Source organism: Chrysochloris asiatica, unplaced genomic scaffold, assembly GCF_000296735.1.
Source record: "Chrysochloris asiatica unplaced genomic scaffold, ChrAsi1.0 scaffold00041, whole genome shotgun sequence".
Taxonomy (NCBI): Eukaryota; Metazoa; Chordata; class Mammalia; order Afrosoricida; family Chrysochloridae; genus Chrysochloris; species Chrysochloris asiatica.
This window is the reverse complement of record NW_006408559.1, coordinates 3235763-3249648: the sequence shown is the minus strand read 5'-3', so window position 1 is coordinate 3249648 and position 13886 is coordinate 3235763. Positions and strand designations below refer to the sequence as shown.

Below are 13886 nucleotides of genomic sequence, written 5' to 3'. Positions count from 1 at the left end.
TACCTCAGCTAAACATTTTCTGGATCTGTGCCAATGTCCTTCTTCATTCTCCTTTCAACCCATAGAAAACCACCAGCCCCTGGATAGCACTGAAATTGATTCTGTAGACTTGATTGGCAGACTCTTTCCTATAAGGCACTTGGCTCACCGGTCAACCAGCTATCATCATCTGTTTTTGACACTCCACTGACTCCACCTGCTCTCTGTACTCTGGCCTGTTTGTCAGACGATTCCCACCAGTGGCTGCAGTTAGGCACCACCGTAACTCAGCTAGTCTCTAACCTTCCAATATCTGACTACCTGCTGTAAATTGTCAAAGACTCCTTCGTTAGAAATACACGTCCGAACACATTCTCTTCTCCTTACTTATGCATTATTCAACCTCTCCACATACCCTCCACTGCTTGCAAAGTTTTCTTATCTTTTGAGATCTAATCAAACTATTATATCCTTTCAATTTTTTTATGACTTACCCAGACTGACATAGGGCACCCTGCCAACACTTTAATGACCCTGTGGCACTGAATTATAATGGTGTTGATCTCAGACACATGTAACTCCCAGTCACCTCTTGGAGACAGAGGTCATGTCTCACAATTAGCTTGACATGTAATGTCAATATATATTGACATGTGTTCACTACACATTTAGATTGATGGATGGATGGATAATGGATAGAATGAATTTAAAGATTGAGCAGGTGAATGTCTGTCTACCCACCCATGTCATTCACCTTGTCTTTATATCCAAATCTATTATTTTCTCTCCTTGCTGTCCCCCAAGTAATAGTCTAACTCCCCAATTTCTGGTAATTATGGCACCTATAAGGCTTTCCTAGGAGCCCTCGTGGAGCATTGGTTAAAGAGCTCAACTGCTAAACAAAAGGGTCAGCTGCTCCACAGGAGAAAGATGTGGCAGTCTGTTTCCATAAAGACTGGTGGCTTTAAAACCCTTTGGGGCACTTCTCCTCCTGTCCTCTAGGGTCACCGTGAGTCAGAAGTGACTGGGCAGGAGTGAGCATTAGCGGCCTTTTCTGTACCATGGATTAGATCCTAAAGGTGTTTTCTCCACTCCCTCATTCAGACTACTCAGAAAGTCCTATTTCCTTCATAAAGATTTGTTTCTAGAAATGTACCGTCCCCAGTTCTTCCGCCAGTCATATGTCCATGATAAGACACTAAATTTCTTTATATTAGAACCTCATTATTAACTTACTCACTATAGGCAAGTCCATTCAGATCAGCTGTGGACCCACCGTCTGTCCACTGTCCACTCATGGATGTACTTGGTCAGCCTTCATTGGGTGGTCAGTGTTTTGTACCATGGGGAGTTTTTACTTGTCAGCTCAGAGAGCAGTGGTTCTTGAATTTTTCAACCTGCTAGTCCTTTTGACAGGCCTGGCAAAAAATTCAACAAGGAAGCCCCCTGCTGTTTTTTTTTTTTATGCCAATACAAAAACTGAGTTTGGCCTCTGCCATCTTTTGGCACTGTTTCACCCCCCAGTAGAGAATAGACTAAGAATAGACTGTATAAAGTCCACCTTTGTGAACTGGCCTTCCTGACCAGCCTGCAGGTGTGTGACTTGGTTCTGTGGACACAGTGCCCAGTGCAGGTGGTTCGGCCTGTGTTATTGAGGGAACCTCGTGTCCCCCAGTCATGCATGGTCCCTGTTTCTCTCACCAGTTGCATGCACCTTCAGCTGCACCATGAAATTTACAGTCCGGGACTGCGACCCCAACACTGGGGTTCCAGATGAAGATGGCTATGATGATGAATATGTGGTGAGTGGTCCCTACCGAAAGCCAGCCCTCCACCCTGGGGACACTGAGTGGCTTCTGCCTGCGGGAAACATTGTTTTGGGATTGTCTGACACGAACTTGTGGGTCTGCATTCCTCTCAAACAGATGACCACTGAGAATGGGGATTTATCACTACATGACTAAAAACAAACTCACCCTTCCTCTTCTTCTTGAGAATTGGGATCAGTAAGATGAAAATAACATGATTTTCTTTGAGATCAGTTTTATTCAAAATGTGTTTCTGGTTCAGCAGCTGTTCATTTGCTTATAACACAGCCAGATCATGGGCTGGAACGCCTTCACACTGCGGCGAGAAAACTTACCAAAAATCAACCTATCTGTGAATATTCATTCCCAAGGTACTACATGGCCTGAACTCAGTGGTTGCGTGTGCAGACCTGGTGACTGTACCGTGTCATGAGCATGACTCTTGTCAGGTGCCTAACCGCCTTACCCACCTACAGAACTGAAAGGCCCTGGGCAGGAGGGCATTCCTAGCCTTCTGCAAAGGGTGTAACACAGAATAATGAAACCATAGTAACACGTCTCTTCCATCGTGGTTCTGTACTAAAAGGACCTATCTACTACTAACGCTTGCTTGTTACCCACCAGCTGGAAGATCTTGAGGTGACGATGTGTGACCACATTCAGAAGGTTCTGAAGCCTAACTTCGCTGCTGCCTGGGAGGAGGTGGGCGATACCTTTGAGAAAGAGGAGACTTTTGCCCTCAGCTCTACCAAAACCCTCGAAGGTGAGAAGAGTTTTGCTCTCAGACTCCCTTTTCTTTAACTGTGCTGTCACTCATCTCATTCAGTAGACCAGGACCTGCTCTCCACCGTCTAGCAGAGCCAACCAGTTTCTGTCCTAGTCGCCTCCCTGAGCAGACTGAGGCAGATTCCTCTGCCGAACTTGCTAATGTTGTCACCTCCTCTCCTCAACACAGAAGCTGTCACTAACATCATCACGTTTCTGGGCATGCAGCCATGTGAGAGGTCAGACAAAGTCCCCGAGAACAAGATTTCCCATTCCCTCTATCTGTCAGGTAAGACTCATCCATCAGATTGCCCCTATATTATGTTGTGAAATTTCATAGAAAGAGATGTGGGAGCATCTTATGCCCAGCACCCCACTACCTGAGTTCTGATTTGAAGCCCAGACAAAATGAAGAATTTGTTTAGCTGCTGATTTCCTGTGTATTCTGTGCTTATTAAATGTAGAATTGGTGTAAAACGCTTACTGAAATCTCTCCCCCAGATCCTCATTCCAGTACTGCAGTCAATATTGTCGAATACCTTCTATGCACCTGGTATCACGGGAACAGAAGGAGCATTTAGAATTTGTTGGTAGGAGTTCATTCCTACCATAAACACAATCTGAGACCCTGACCAAACAGACATAGGAAGGAGCTGCAGGCATGTGTCCCTGTTAAAGCAGGCTGTGCATTCTGAACCTGACTCTCCTGACTGTCTTCTCACAGGTGTGTTCAGAGGTGGCTGTGACTTATTGGTGAGGTCCAGGCTGGCCTTAGCTGATGGAGTGACCATGCAGGTGACTGTTAGAAGCAAAGAGGAAACACCTGTAGATGTCATCTTGGCTTCTGTTGGCTAGGTTTCTACTGGGCAAGATGAAGTTGCTGCACCACACTGTCAGTGGGCTTGGGCTAGGGGTGTGAAATTCCCAGAATCACCCTTTGAAAGAGCAATGCTTTTGGAGAAGCAAATTGTTTGGCCCTAAGCCAGCAGATCAGCAAATGTCTGTCCTTGTGCACGGTTGTTTTTTTGCTGTGTTGTTTTCTTCCCCTTTTGATTATACTTGGCCAACTTTGGTATGATAGTACAGCTTTGGGTGGTCTTGAAAATTAAAATGCTACTCTGTACCCCAGCTGCTTAACTTCAGTCTACTCTATTATTTTCTTTAAATGTGTGTCTGAAAGCTCCTGGCAATGTTAGAAAATTTTTATGCAAGAGGGGTGGAGTGGGAGGGGAAGCCAGAGTCCACTTTTGTCAAAATTCATTTTTATTAATAGAAAATAAACACTTATTCCACTTTCATTGTTGCTCTACTTGAAGCTGCTAATTAAAAAAAAAAGGAATGTAAAATAATCACTTAATCATCTTGTTTTGACTTAAGACAAGGAAACTGTGGCTTTAAAAAAAAAAGTATTCAGCACCATTTATTCATAGGTCTTTCAGAATTTGTTGGTAAAAATGTCTGGAACTTTCCTGTCTATAAAGCACAGAAATTGCTGTGCTTCAAGAGAAAGCCTCTCAGGGGCCACCAGTGAGAAGTTCCACAATTGCCTTCAAAGGCATCAGCCTTCATTTAACTTGGAAACTGGGACCGCACCCGGTCCCCTCCCCTCCACGTTAGCTCAGGGGGACAGACAGGCCTCTCAGCACTGAGGTATGAAGAGTCGGACTGATCTTTGCCGTTAGAACTGGTCTTTTCAGCGAATAACAGTCTGTCTCTGGCACAGACACTATTAGTCATTAATGTCTTAGCATTTTAGGAAATTCTGAAAATAGTTTGGATTTAGTTCAGTTTATTGAGAAATTCACTATGAAGTTGACTACTCTGCCAGAGTTAAGTATCTGCTGGTTTAGTATCCTTAGGAAAAAAAAGAAAGAAAGAAAGATAGAAAGAAAGAAAGAAATTATATATATATACACATGTAGCTAAATCATAGCCTAAAAGCCTACTTAGAATACTACATTATTCAAACCAAAACCTACCTCAACCAAATGCTTGTCTACAATTAGAAGCAGCTGAGGAAACTAAACTCAAAGTCACACAAGGGAGACTCGCTTTCACTTGAAACCATGTGGGAAACCGCGTGGCTCAGAGCACGTAAAAGCACGTGCCCTCAGAGCCATTCAAGGAGAGGGAAGGCCCCTCCTTCTCCTTTACTATCCAAGTCTGGTCTGAGCCAGAAATCAGCATTTCTAAACAGTTCTGGAAAGTCCACAGCCACGTTAACTAGTCTGTCATGAAAAAGAACCGCCTGCCTCTCCTCTGGCATCAGCCAGGAGCAGTGCTCATCGGCAATTCTGAGTAACACACACGACAAAGGCAAATTCAGACGCTTGGTCACGGGTCATGGAATGGGAGGTGGACTGATAGGTCAACCCTTAGTCGGAACTTGGACTGACCCTTTACTGGGTTTTCACCAATGTGAGTAAAGTGGACTTTTGTAAGAGAATCGTGCTTAGTGGCCAGGACCTCTTTGGGGCATATCTTCCTAAGTGGGATACACAACAGATAGGGATTAGGGGGGATAATACAGGGAAGCTACGCTTTCCAGCTCAGAAGGAGTTGATGAAGCCCATATATGCATTCAAGAAGCCCATGGGATCCTCTAGCTGTGGGTAGTGGCTAATGTGGTCATCCAGAATCGACACTGTGGAGCGCGGCAGCGTTTTCCTAGTGGAAGAGAACAGCATGTAGGTGAACTGGAGGCTGGAGGGAGGGAAGAGTTGTCAGCCAGTGGGCAGCCCCAGTAAATGCCACTGCAGACACACCACACTGGAAGGAGCCAACGAAGGCCTCAGTCACTTTCTAATCTTGAACTGTACCCTAGGCAGCTGTGGCAGATGGAGACTAGTGTTTAAGTGGTCAGGATCCAACAGACAACAACTTGAAAATAGAACACATTTGCAACAAATGCCAAAACAGGATAATTTTCAGCTCCTTAGAGAGGCATGAGGCATCAAACAAGCGGACCACGTAGCAACTCACTGCCCAAGTATAAAGACGGCAAAGGCCCTTCCATACATAGTCCCAGGACATTTTTTTTTTTTAGATCAGATGCAAGCTATTTACTGCTGGCTTGTTTCCACTAGGGCATATGAAGGTATGGAACATTCTTCTATGACATAATCAAGATCCCATATCCTGACACCGCCTGAATAAATACCTAGAGAGCTTCAGCACTCCACTGTGAGCTCTTCACCTCAACCTAGGCCAGGGAGTTGGCATCACAATCAGACTAAAGCAGACAGCTTATCCACTTTCATTCCTTGGCTTACATGGTAGTTTTTCCTTCACCCACACACCTAAGAATATGTAGTTACTATGACAGTGGCCACAGGCTGTATAAAACCAGAGAATGTAGAACTGCATTTCATGCTCTTTATGTGTGAATAAGATTCCCAGCTCATCCTTGGAGAATATGTTTCCTGAATGAAGAACCAATAAGGTCGGAGATGGTGGCTAGAGCTATAGCCCTCAACGCTTCATTCTGGCAACCACTGTCAGGAGGAGGTTCCTGACAAACAAAGACCTCAAAGGGAAGCTCACCTGTACAGCTCCAAAAACTCCGGGTAGGGGTTCACGGGATCCAATGGCCCATAGATAAAATGAACTGGGAAAGAAAAGAAGAATTAATCATTAACCCCTCCAAAACCAAGGTTTCCTGTACACAAATTTACTTTTCTGACAATGACCTCTGGTAGAAAACCTAGCCGCTTTGACCAAGCAGGTTTACAAGGAGCTGCTAGGAATAAGCCAACTCATCCGCTTGACACTTGCCCTTCCCGCTGCAGCCTTCAGCCCCTCCTCCAGCTCTTATGTACACTGGAGCAAAAGGAAGAAATCCTGTTTTCAGGAGTCTCTTTCTGTAGATCCAAGGGACTTCAATACTCTTAAGTCTCACTCTTCAGCTATAACTGACCCTTGGGCTTGAAATCAGTAATTTCCTAAGCACTAGCGACTACGTGTGAGAGACCACACTGACTTTTTTTTTTTTTTTTTTTTTAAATCTGTAAGAACAAAGAGACAAATGAGCCGAGACCACCACTACAGCCTCTTGGTCAGACATCTAAATGCCTCTGTCCAGCAGCTCAGCACTTCCTATGGCCATCGCTGGCCACACATACCACCCACTCCTGATGGGGAGACCAACTGCTCTTGTAACAGCATTGTGACACTTCGGTACTCACTCTACCACTATGACGGTGGAGTCCCAGATGTCACCAGATAAAGGACACTCAGCGAAAGGGAAATTGCAGGGAAATAATTCATCTGTTTTGGGGGTGGGTGGGATAAGTATGTACCAGATATTGTCCAGGACATACTCTTACTCTAAAAAAGAATTTGTAGTTTATCTGAAATCCCAGTTTCATTGGATGCCCTGTAGTCGTCTTCTCTAACCCTAACTGCCCTGATTGCGGGGGAGGAGGGGGAGTTGCCATAGTCAGCCCTTTGGTTTTGCTAGCAGAAGGTCAAGTAGACATACTCACTAGGAACAGTTACAGAGGCCAGGGCGCCCACCCAGCGTCTTCTAAACTTCTTCCTCTGGTTGATATACTCTAGGAGACTACAGAAGACAGAAGTCAACAGGAGGAGAAGCAGGAAACCTTGGTTATGAGAATGAGCTAGGAGGACCTTAATACAGTCTGTGTTTTCTTAAGCCAGGATCAAATAAGCATTCCTGGAAACTGCCACTCAATTTACCTGTTAATGACAGGAGGTAATCAAGCCTGCTCTCAGTGTCAGAAGCAATGGTTATGTGTCTCGATTACTCAGAGAATGCAATCGAGGACAGCTGGGGTGTGAACAGTGACGCCTGGGTCTAAAGCTTCCTTCTTGGCTCTGTCACTCACTGACTTTGACTCAAAAGATGTAGCACCTAGCTGTGGCCCTCAGTCCCTCATCTGTAGATGGGCTGTATAAGCCGGTCTCTAAGTTGACCTCTACATCTAAAATTCTAGCTGTGCTTAAAACTCGTCCTCTGTGCGTGATCGAACTACACACGTAGTGTTCATTTCTACAGTGTAATGCGTCACAGCCACTTTCCGAACTCACGTGTTCTAGTGATTCCACCTGGCCAACTCCAGTTATTGGGAAGCCCCAAATGTCACCTCTTAGAATTGGTATGTACTTTTTGAAAAAGAAACCACGGGCAGGGGAGGCGTTGCTGTCCTGTAATTTCCAACTCATGCTGACCCCATGTGTGTAGTAGAACTGAGCTCCACAGGGTTTTCAATGGCTGAGTTTGGGGAAGTAGATCAGGCCTTTCTCCCAAGGTGTCTCTGAATCGGCTTCAACCTACTACCCTTTCAGCAACTGAGCATATTCACCGCTTGTGGTAGTGTAGTGGTTAGGAATCAGGCTGCTAATTTCACGTCAGCAGTTCAAAACTACCAGCTGTTCTGCGGGAGAAAGATGAGGCTTTCTGCTCCTGTAAAGATTTACAGTTTCAGAAACTGTACAGGGTCGCTATGAGTTGGAACCGACTCCACAGCATGTAATAACTCCACGGCACGTACCAACAACCACCACCACCACCCAAAGACTCCCATGGAAAAGAACGCAAGGTGAAATCCTAAAACGGGGTTTTATTTTTCCATTTTTTTATATTAAAGTGAATTTTCTAGGATCTCATTGAGGGGCAAAAGGGGGATGAAACAATGGCTCCTCTAATGCACAGTTCCCAGCAGGGCCAGCCTTTAAAGACCCTGGAAGCTACGTGAACCCGCGGGCAAAAAGACAACACGTTCTCTCAAGTAGTTAAGCACTGCCCTGTCTCTAGATCCCTCAGTGGGAGCTGCTCCACTCCCAGCTGAACTCTCTACCTGACAGGGAAGGAGAGGCTTGTGCTTTGGGAGTACAGCTAATGGCGCTGCCACACAGCTCAGACTCAGGGTCCACTCCCTTCTCTTTTGGCTTTGCCTCCCACGTGAGAAGCACCTCTTGCAATAGGGAACAAGCCTACAAGAAACAGAACAAGCAACCCCACATCTTTCCCTGAGGCTCCACACAAAGTCTCTCTTAAAACCAAAGAAAGGGACATTCCTTACCTGTCAATAACCAAGTTCCCGTCATTGTTGCGAATCCCTGCCCACATGTCCCACAGCTCACTTTCAGAGGGCCGGGTGTAGGGCCCAAAGACGGGAGTCAGACTGAAAGAGTCCAAAGAGAGAAACATGAGTCGACCTCTGCATGTCAAGCATGAATGGACCATCAAGAGGTCATATAGTCCAAACCTTAGCTGATTTATGAATTCCTTCTACTACTACCCTGGCAAGTGGACAGACCCCTTTGTTTAAAAATAGCACACCGCAGGCTCCAGTCCAGAACTGTAATGGTAGCAGCTTCCCACTGTGTTGTCCCCAAGCTCTAGCTACCATCTCTGACCACGACTTACCCTCGAGAAAACACAAAGAAGTTCATCAAGCGTGTGAGAATGGGCGACAGCAGACCTCCATCTTTGAGTAGCTGCAGGGAGAGGTGAGAGTGAAAGAAGGTCAACCATCCATAAACAGTTTCATCCTGGGAGGCAACTAAGGGGCTTCTACTAAAAGGTGGGTATTGGCTTTTCACTGTTTGCCTCCCCACTTTCATCTCTCCTGAAAAGCAGAGCAATTTCTAATTCCCTTTGGGATTCTGTTTCTAGACCTCACTAAAACCCAAAGTTTGATGCGAGTTTCTAGCTTAGGATCCCAATGTATCTGAACATCACACTCATCACACAAATTTTCATCTAGCTGTTCTCCAAATATTTGTTCATCACGGAGGACCCATTTCCACTGCTTTGTGTGGAGAAGAAGGGAAAACCTCATTTCACTCATGTAACAGGGGAAAAGGAATTCAGTTTAGGCCCATTATGATGGGTTTAACCCTTAGAAAGGTCCCAGCATTGCTTCTGTCTGCACAAATCTTAAAATTAGACATCTATTCAGTGGAATCACCAACCTTCTGGAGGAGGAGGGGACGGTGAGTCTCAGGAAAGATACCTGCAGGAAGAGAGCCTTCACTTAGTCATTTACCAACATCTGTAGGAACAACCCAAGCCCATTATCCAAGGCTGACTATCCTCGTCAGTGTCACTGTTGGGGTGCTATTGCCACAAGAGAATTCAAATTAAAACTCAGTACAGTTATATAAGTATTTTTCCAGGGAACGGTATTTTAGGAGGTCAAATTACACCACACTGGGATCATGTTGCTCGTCTTAAGAGGTAGAGAACCAGGCGATAATTGGCATAGCTGTCCATAATGCACAAGGCCAGGCTCAGCTCCCCGCAGCATTTCCTTCCACTTTGCAGAAGACAGAGTGTTAATGATTTGGGTTCTTAGGAAGTGTGTTGTTGTTAAGTGCTGTTGAGTCGGTTCCAACTCATAGAGACCCTGGGTAGGGTTTCTGAGGATGTGTAGGTCCTACCTAAAAAAAAACAAAAACCACCTAGAGTTTCCCCTTTCCATTTCTCTCCAACGTCACCAGGGAAAAGGCATACCCATTGCTGATAAGGGGACAGACGGACTTTCCAACCCCCAGGCAGGACTGACAGGTTACCCAGCAGTCATCAGCGTATTCATGGATTTACAAATGGCGCTCAATGGCATGCCAAGAAAAGGAAATCTCTCCAAAAGGTGTAGCCAGGGGTTCCTTCATTTTGAACTGAGATTTGGGATTGGCAGCTAAGCATTCAGGAAACCAAGCCCAGACTATCAGAAGCACTTGTGGCTTCAGGGCCATCCGTTACATTCCTCGCTGCTCCTATCAGATCCCCTAATGCGTTTTTAAAAAAAGCAAAAGTATATATTAATTACTATAATAGCTTTTCATCAATTGTCCCTCGATAATCAGTTTCCTTTGTAATCCTACTTTATTTTTTATATTTAAAAACATCATTCTGAGAAAGGGTATGTAAGCCACTAAAGCAGTTCACGGCACTACAATGGCAACGGTCCCCCTGTTTAATGCTCTGACGGCACTTAACAACAACCATGTAGCTGTCACTGTCACTAAAACAGTCTGATGAGGACCAGAAGTCTGAATGCAGACTTATCAGTGTCCCTTTGGGTAAATTCTGTAACTCCTGCCATCCAGCCCTATAACTTCAGATAAAAGGAGCCCTCGTGGCATCGTGGTTAAGCACTCAGCTGCTAACCAAAAGGTTGGTGGTTCAAATCCACCATCCTCTCCGAGGGAGAAAGATGTGGCAGTCTGCTTTCGTAAAGATGACGGTCTTAGAAACCCTATGGAGCAGTCCGGATGTAAATGAGATATCTAAAGGTAGCCCTTCTAGGCTGCACCCCACTTTCCACCCACGCAGTTACCTCCATTTGACAGACACAGACTCTTGATGGTGAGCCGCCCAGATCGATTCTGCTTGTACCTGGAAGCAGGATGGGGAGACACACATGTAACTCCTAGGACTCAAACAGTACAGTGGCAGAAAGATGCCCAAGGGAAACCTATCTGGAACCTTGGAAACTGGCAGGCTCCTGCAATTCGTGGGTCATGCATAAATCTAGAGCCTCACTGACCTGTAGAGCAGCTCTTGCGCCACAATGTCCCCATAGTCGTGAGACAGAAGGTTGACCCTACGGTTCTGGAGCCCCAGATGCCGCAAGAGTGCCTCCACGATGCTGGCCTGCTCAAATATGGAGTAGTGGTGCGGTCTCTGAGAAGACAAAAGTCAGGAGACAGGACAAAGCCATGAGGACATTTTCCCCATGGCCACCCCACCCCAACACTGAGCCCATGTAGCGGTAGCTTACCGGTTTGTCACTGAAGCCAAAGCCCAAGAAATCCAGAGCAATTACTCGATGAAACCTCAGGGTCAGACCTTCCCAAATCTGCAAACAAAAAAGGGAGGCTTTGAACATCTGCTCCTGCCCGGTCCCCTCTTTCTGGACCTACAACTTCATCCTTTGACAAAGAGCATCTCATGAAATTACCCCAGGCTGGCGGGTGAGCCTCTTGAAAGCGGGTTTTTGCTAGCAAGAGGAAGGGACTCCTGCACTTACTTTAACTTGGTTAGGACCCTTTCCAGAGAACCAGAGTTTCTATTCCCTTACAGTAATTGCAAAATAGCTTGACATGCAAACTTTATTAAGCTGTTCAAATCTGCAAGAGCCTTCTAGTGTTGACAGGTACTTGGCTTTCGATACTTTTTAGACCTAGAAGTCCAATTTCCTTACCTTGTACCAATCGTAGCTGGATGTTGGGAAGCCATGTAGTAGAACTACAATCTCTGGACTTCCCACCACACCCACAGAGTCTGGAAGGAAGGAAGGAGAGAGAGGAATTAGGCTGGCCCTCTGGAAGTGACCAGGAAAAGATGCAAATTAAGTAATTTGATATAAAGGACCAAAAAAATCCCAAGCAAATGAGTTGCATTACAATGATAGGGTTCTTTTTTAAAAAAGAAAAAGCAGGTGTGTTGCTTTAGGTAAGAACAGGTATTTGATTCTCTATTTTCTTTTTTTAATATGTATGTAAAATTTCTTTAGGTCACACATTTTAAGTAAATATGCCCCTAAAGTCCTTGTGAGAATATTTAAAGGTAATGTGCTTTCACCAAGAGTTTTTTTTTTTTTTTTAAACTCATTTCCCCCATTTCTCTTTTTGTTTCATATGAACAATATTCATCTGCAAGTTGATTCTCAGCGTTAAAAGCAAAATGTCCACACAGTGGTTTGCGGTGTAAATGACTAAACTCTCTGTGCCTTCTCATTAATGGCCTCTGAACACGTCTCTAAAATACAGCTCCTCTGCCCAACCAAGTGAGCGCCGTCATTCATGCTGTTTGTCCAGCAGTGTTATTTCCAGTGGAGAAGCTCCAATCCAGTATCATAATATAATGCTCAAGCAATGGCAAATTTATCCCTATCGAAAAGGTTAATATAGATGGGGCATTTGGAAAAATGCATATAGATGACAATATGGGGGTCACTAAAAACCATCTTTTAAAATTAATCGAATATTCAAAGAATATATACTGTGCTAACTAGATTAAAATGGAAATAATCATATACAGAATTTGGCCATAAGCTTTCAAAATAATTTAGTTAGAAGCAATTAAACTGTATCGCTACTTGAACCTAAGAGTCTTATTCTTGAGTATGCACGCTAAGACAATCACTCTGTTCCTAACTAGCAGAGCTTGAAAATATAAGGAAAAAGCCAACTCCCTTCACATAGATTTCCCCGAACATGAACTACTTACTACATGAGAAGCGCCTATATGACCATCACAGAGAAAATGAAATACTCACTCAACTGCAGACAGTGAATGGGAGGAGGTCAGGAGCAATAATGAAAAACGGTTTATGACAAACATTTTTCGTTATTGCTCTTGACTCCCGCCCAAAAGAAGTCTCGTCCAGTCTCTGTTTCTCAGTGTCTTCACCTATGAAATGGGCTGACTTGTACCTATCTCCTGTTGTAAAGGATCAGTGAAATAATGCCGGTCGGAAATGTAACTAGTACCCTGGCATGTGGCAATCTCTTCATCAGTCAGTCATAATAACAATTATCATGAGCAAATTCATTTATACAAAAGCATAAAACGTAAATCCCATTCAGTTATGCCTATAACAGAGAATCTTTATAGAAAACAATTCAATAAAAGGAAATGTGGGGTTGGGGAGGAATACAAAAATGGAATCCATGCTAGTTATAGCTTGTGAATGTCGTACATAGTCCCTGATTCTAAAATACCAAGCCAAACCCTTTGCCCGGGAGCCAACTGCAGCTCATGGTGACCACTAAACCATAAAAACCCAACCCAACCCACTAAGGGCGCTCAAAATAGACAAGCAGTACCTACCAATCTAAGTCAGCCTACAAAGAAAAATAACAGGAAAAGTCAGGTCTAGCGAGATTGGGATTTCAAATTCACCTTACCCACCCCCTCACCGCATAATTCTCTGAGTATCCCCACTATAACGTAGGAGAGCAATTAGCCCATTCCTTCACGTTACACAGAAAAAGGGCTTGGTCCCTCCATCACTGTTGGGCCACAGAGACCAGTGGACCCAAGTAAGCCCCTCAGCTGACACCTCCGTGGTCTAGCTCAGCAGTGTGCCAACAGTCCTGTTCTCACCTTGGTAGAAGATGCGCAGTCCCTTGTAGGTGAAGAATTTGCCTGAGGATTTCCATGAGTGAAGTGCAGGGGATAGTTGGGGTGGTGGGATGTGCAGGTAGGCAGCCAGCAAGGGTACAACCAGCAGTCCTACCTGGACCCACCACTCCCGCATTCTGTGGGAGAAGCAGAGAGCGGGTCAGAGGGCAGGGAGCCCTGTCCACTCTCACAGTCCAAAATGGTGCCATGGGGTAGGGGTGAGGGTGGAGTGCGGG

At 45.0% G+C, this 13886-nt stretch overlaps 2 protein-coding genes across 4 annotated transcripts in view; one reads left to right on the top strand and one right to left on the bottom strand.

The window, feature by feature from the left end:
- Positions 1-3850, top strand: part of COPG2 (coatomer protein complex, subunit gamma 2) — a 176032-nt gene extending 172182 nt beyond the window's left edge. The window contains exons 21-24 of the mRNA XM_006861142.1: positions 1684-1781; positions 2412-2550; positions 2743-2841; positions 3277-3850. Coding sequence (XP_006861204.1) covers positions 1684-1781; positions 2412-2550; positions 2743-2841; positions 3277-3407 — 467 coding nt within the window. The 3' untranslated portion in view covers positions 3408-3850. The remainder of the gene's footprint in view (positions 1-1683; positions 1782-2411; positions 2551-2742; positions 2842-3276) is intronic.
- Positions 3851-4967: 1117 nt separating this feature from the next.
- MEST overlaps positions 4968-13886 on the bottom strand; it is an 11642-nt gene continuing 2723 nt past the window's right edge. Inside the window, exons 2-12 of one of the 3 annotated variants that reach the window (XM_006861140.1) lie at positions 13675-13787; positions 11726-11805; positions 11303-11380; positions 11069-11205; positions 10859-10917; positions 9492-9532; positions 8944-9014; positions 8597-8698; positions 7037-7113; positions 6096-6159; positions 4968-5219 (exon numbers count right to left, since the gene is read on the bottom strand). In XM_006861140.1, the coding sequence (XP_006861202.1) occupies positions 5102-5219; positions 6096-6159; positions 7037-7113; positions 8597-8698; positions 8944-9014; positions 9492-9532; positions 10859-10917; positions 11069-11205; positions 11303-11380; positions 11726-11805; positions 13675-13787 (940 nt within the window). In that variant the 3' untranslated portion in view covers positions 4968-5101. Of the gene's footprint in view, positions 5220-6095; positions 6160-7036; positions 7114-8596; positions 8699-8943; positions 9015-9491; positions 9533-10858; positions 10918-11068; positions 11206-11302; positions 11381-11725; positions 11806-13632; positions 13788-13886 lie in introns of those variants that run through there. The other 2 variants (XM_006861139.1, XM_006861141.1) reach the window with 2 other exon arrangements.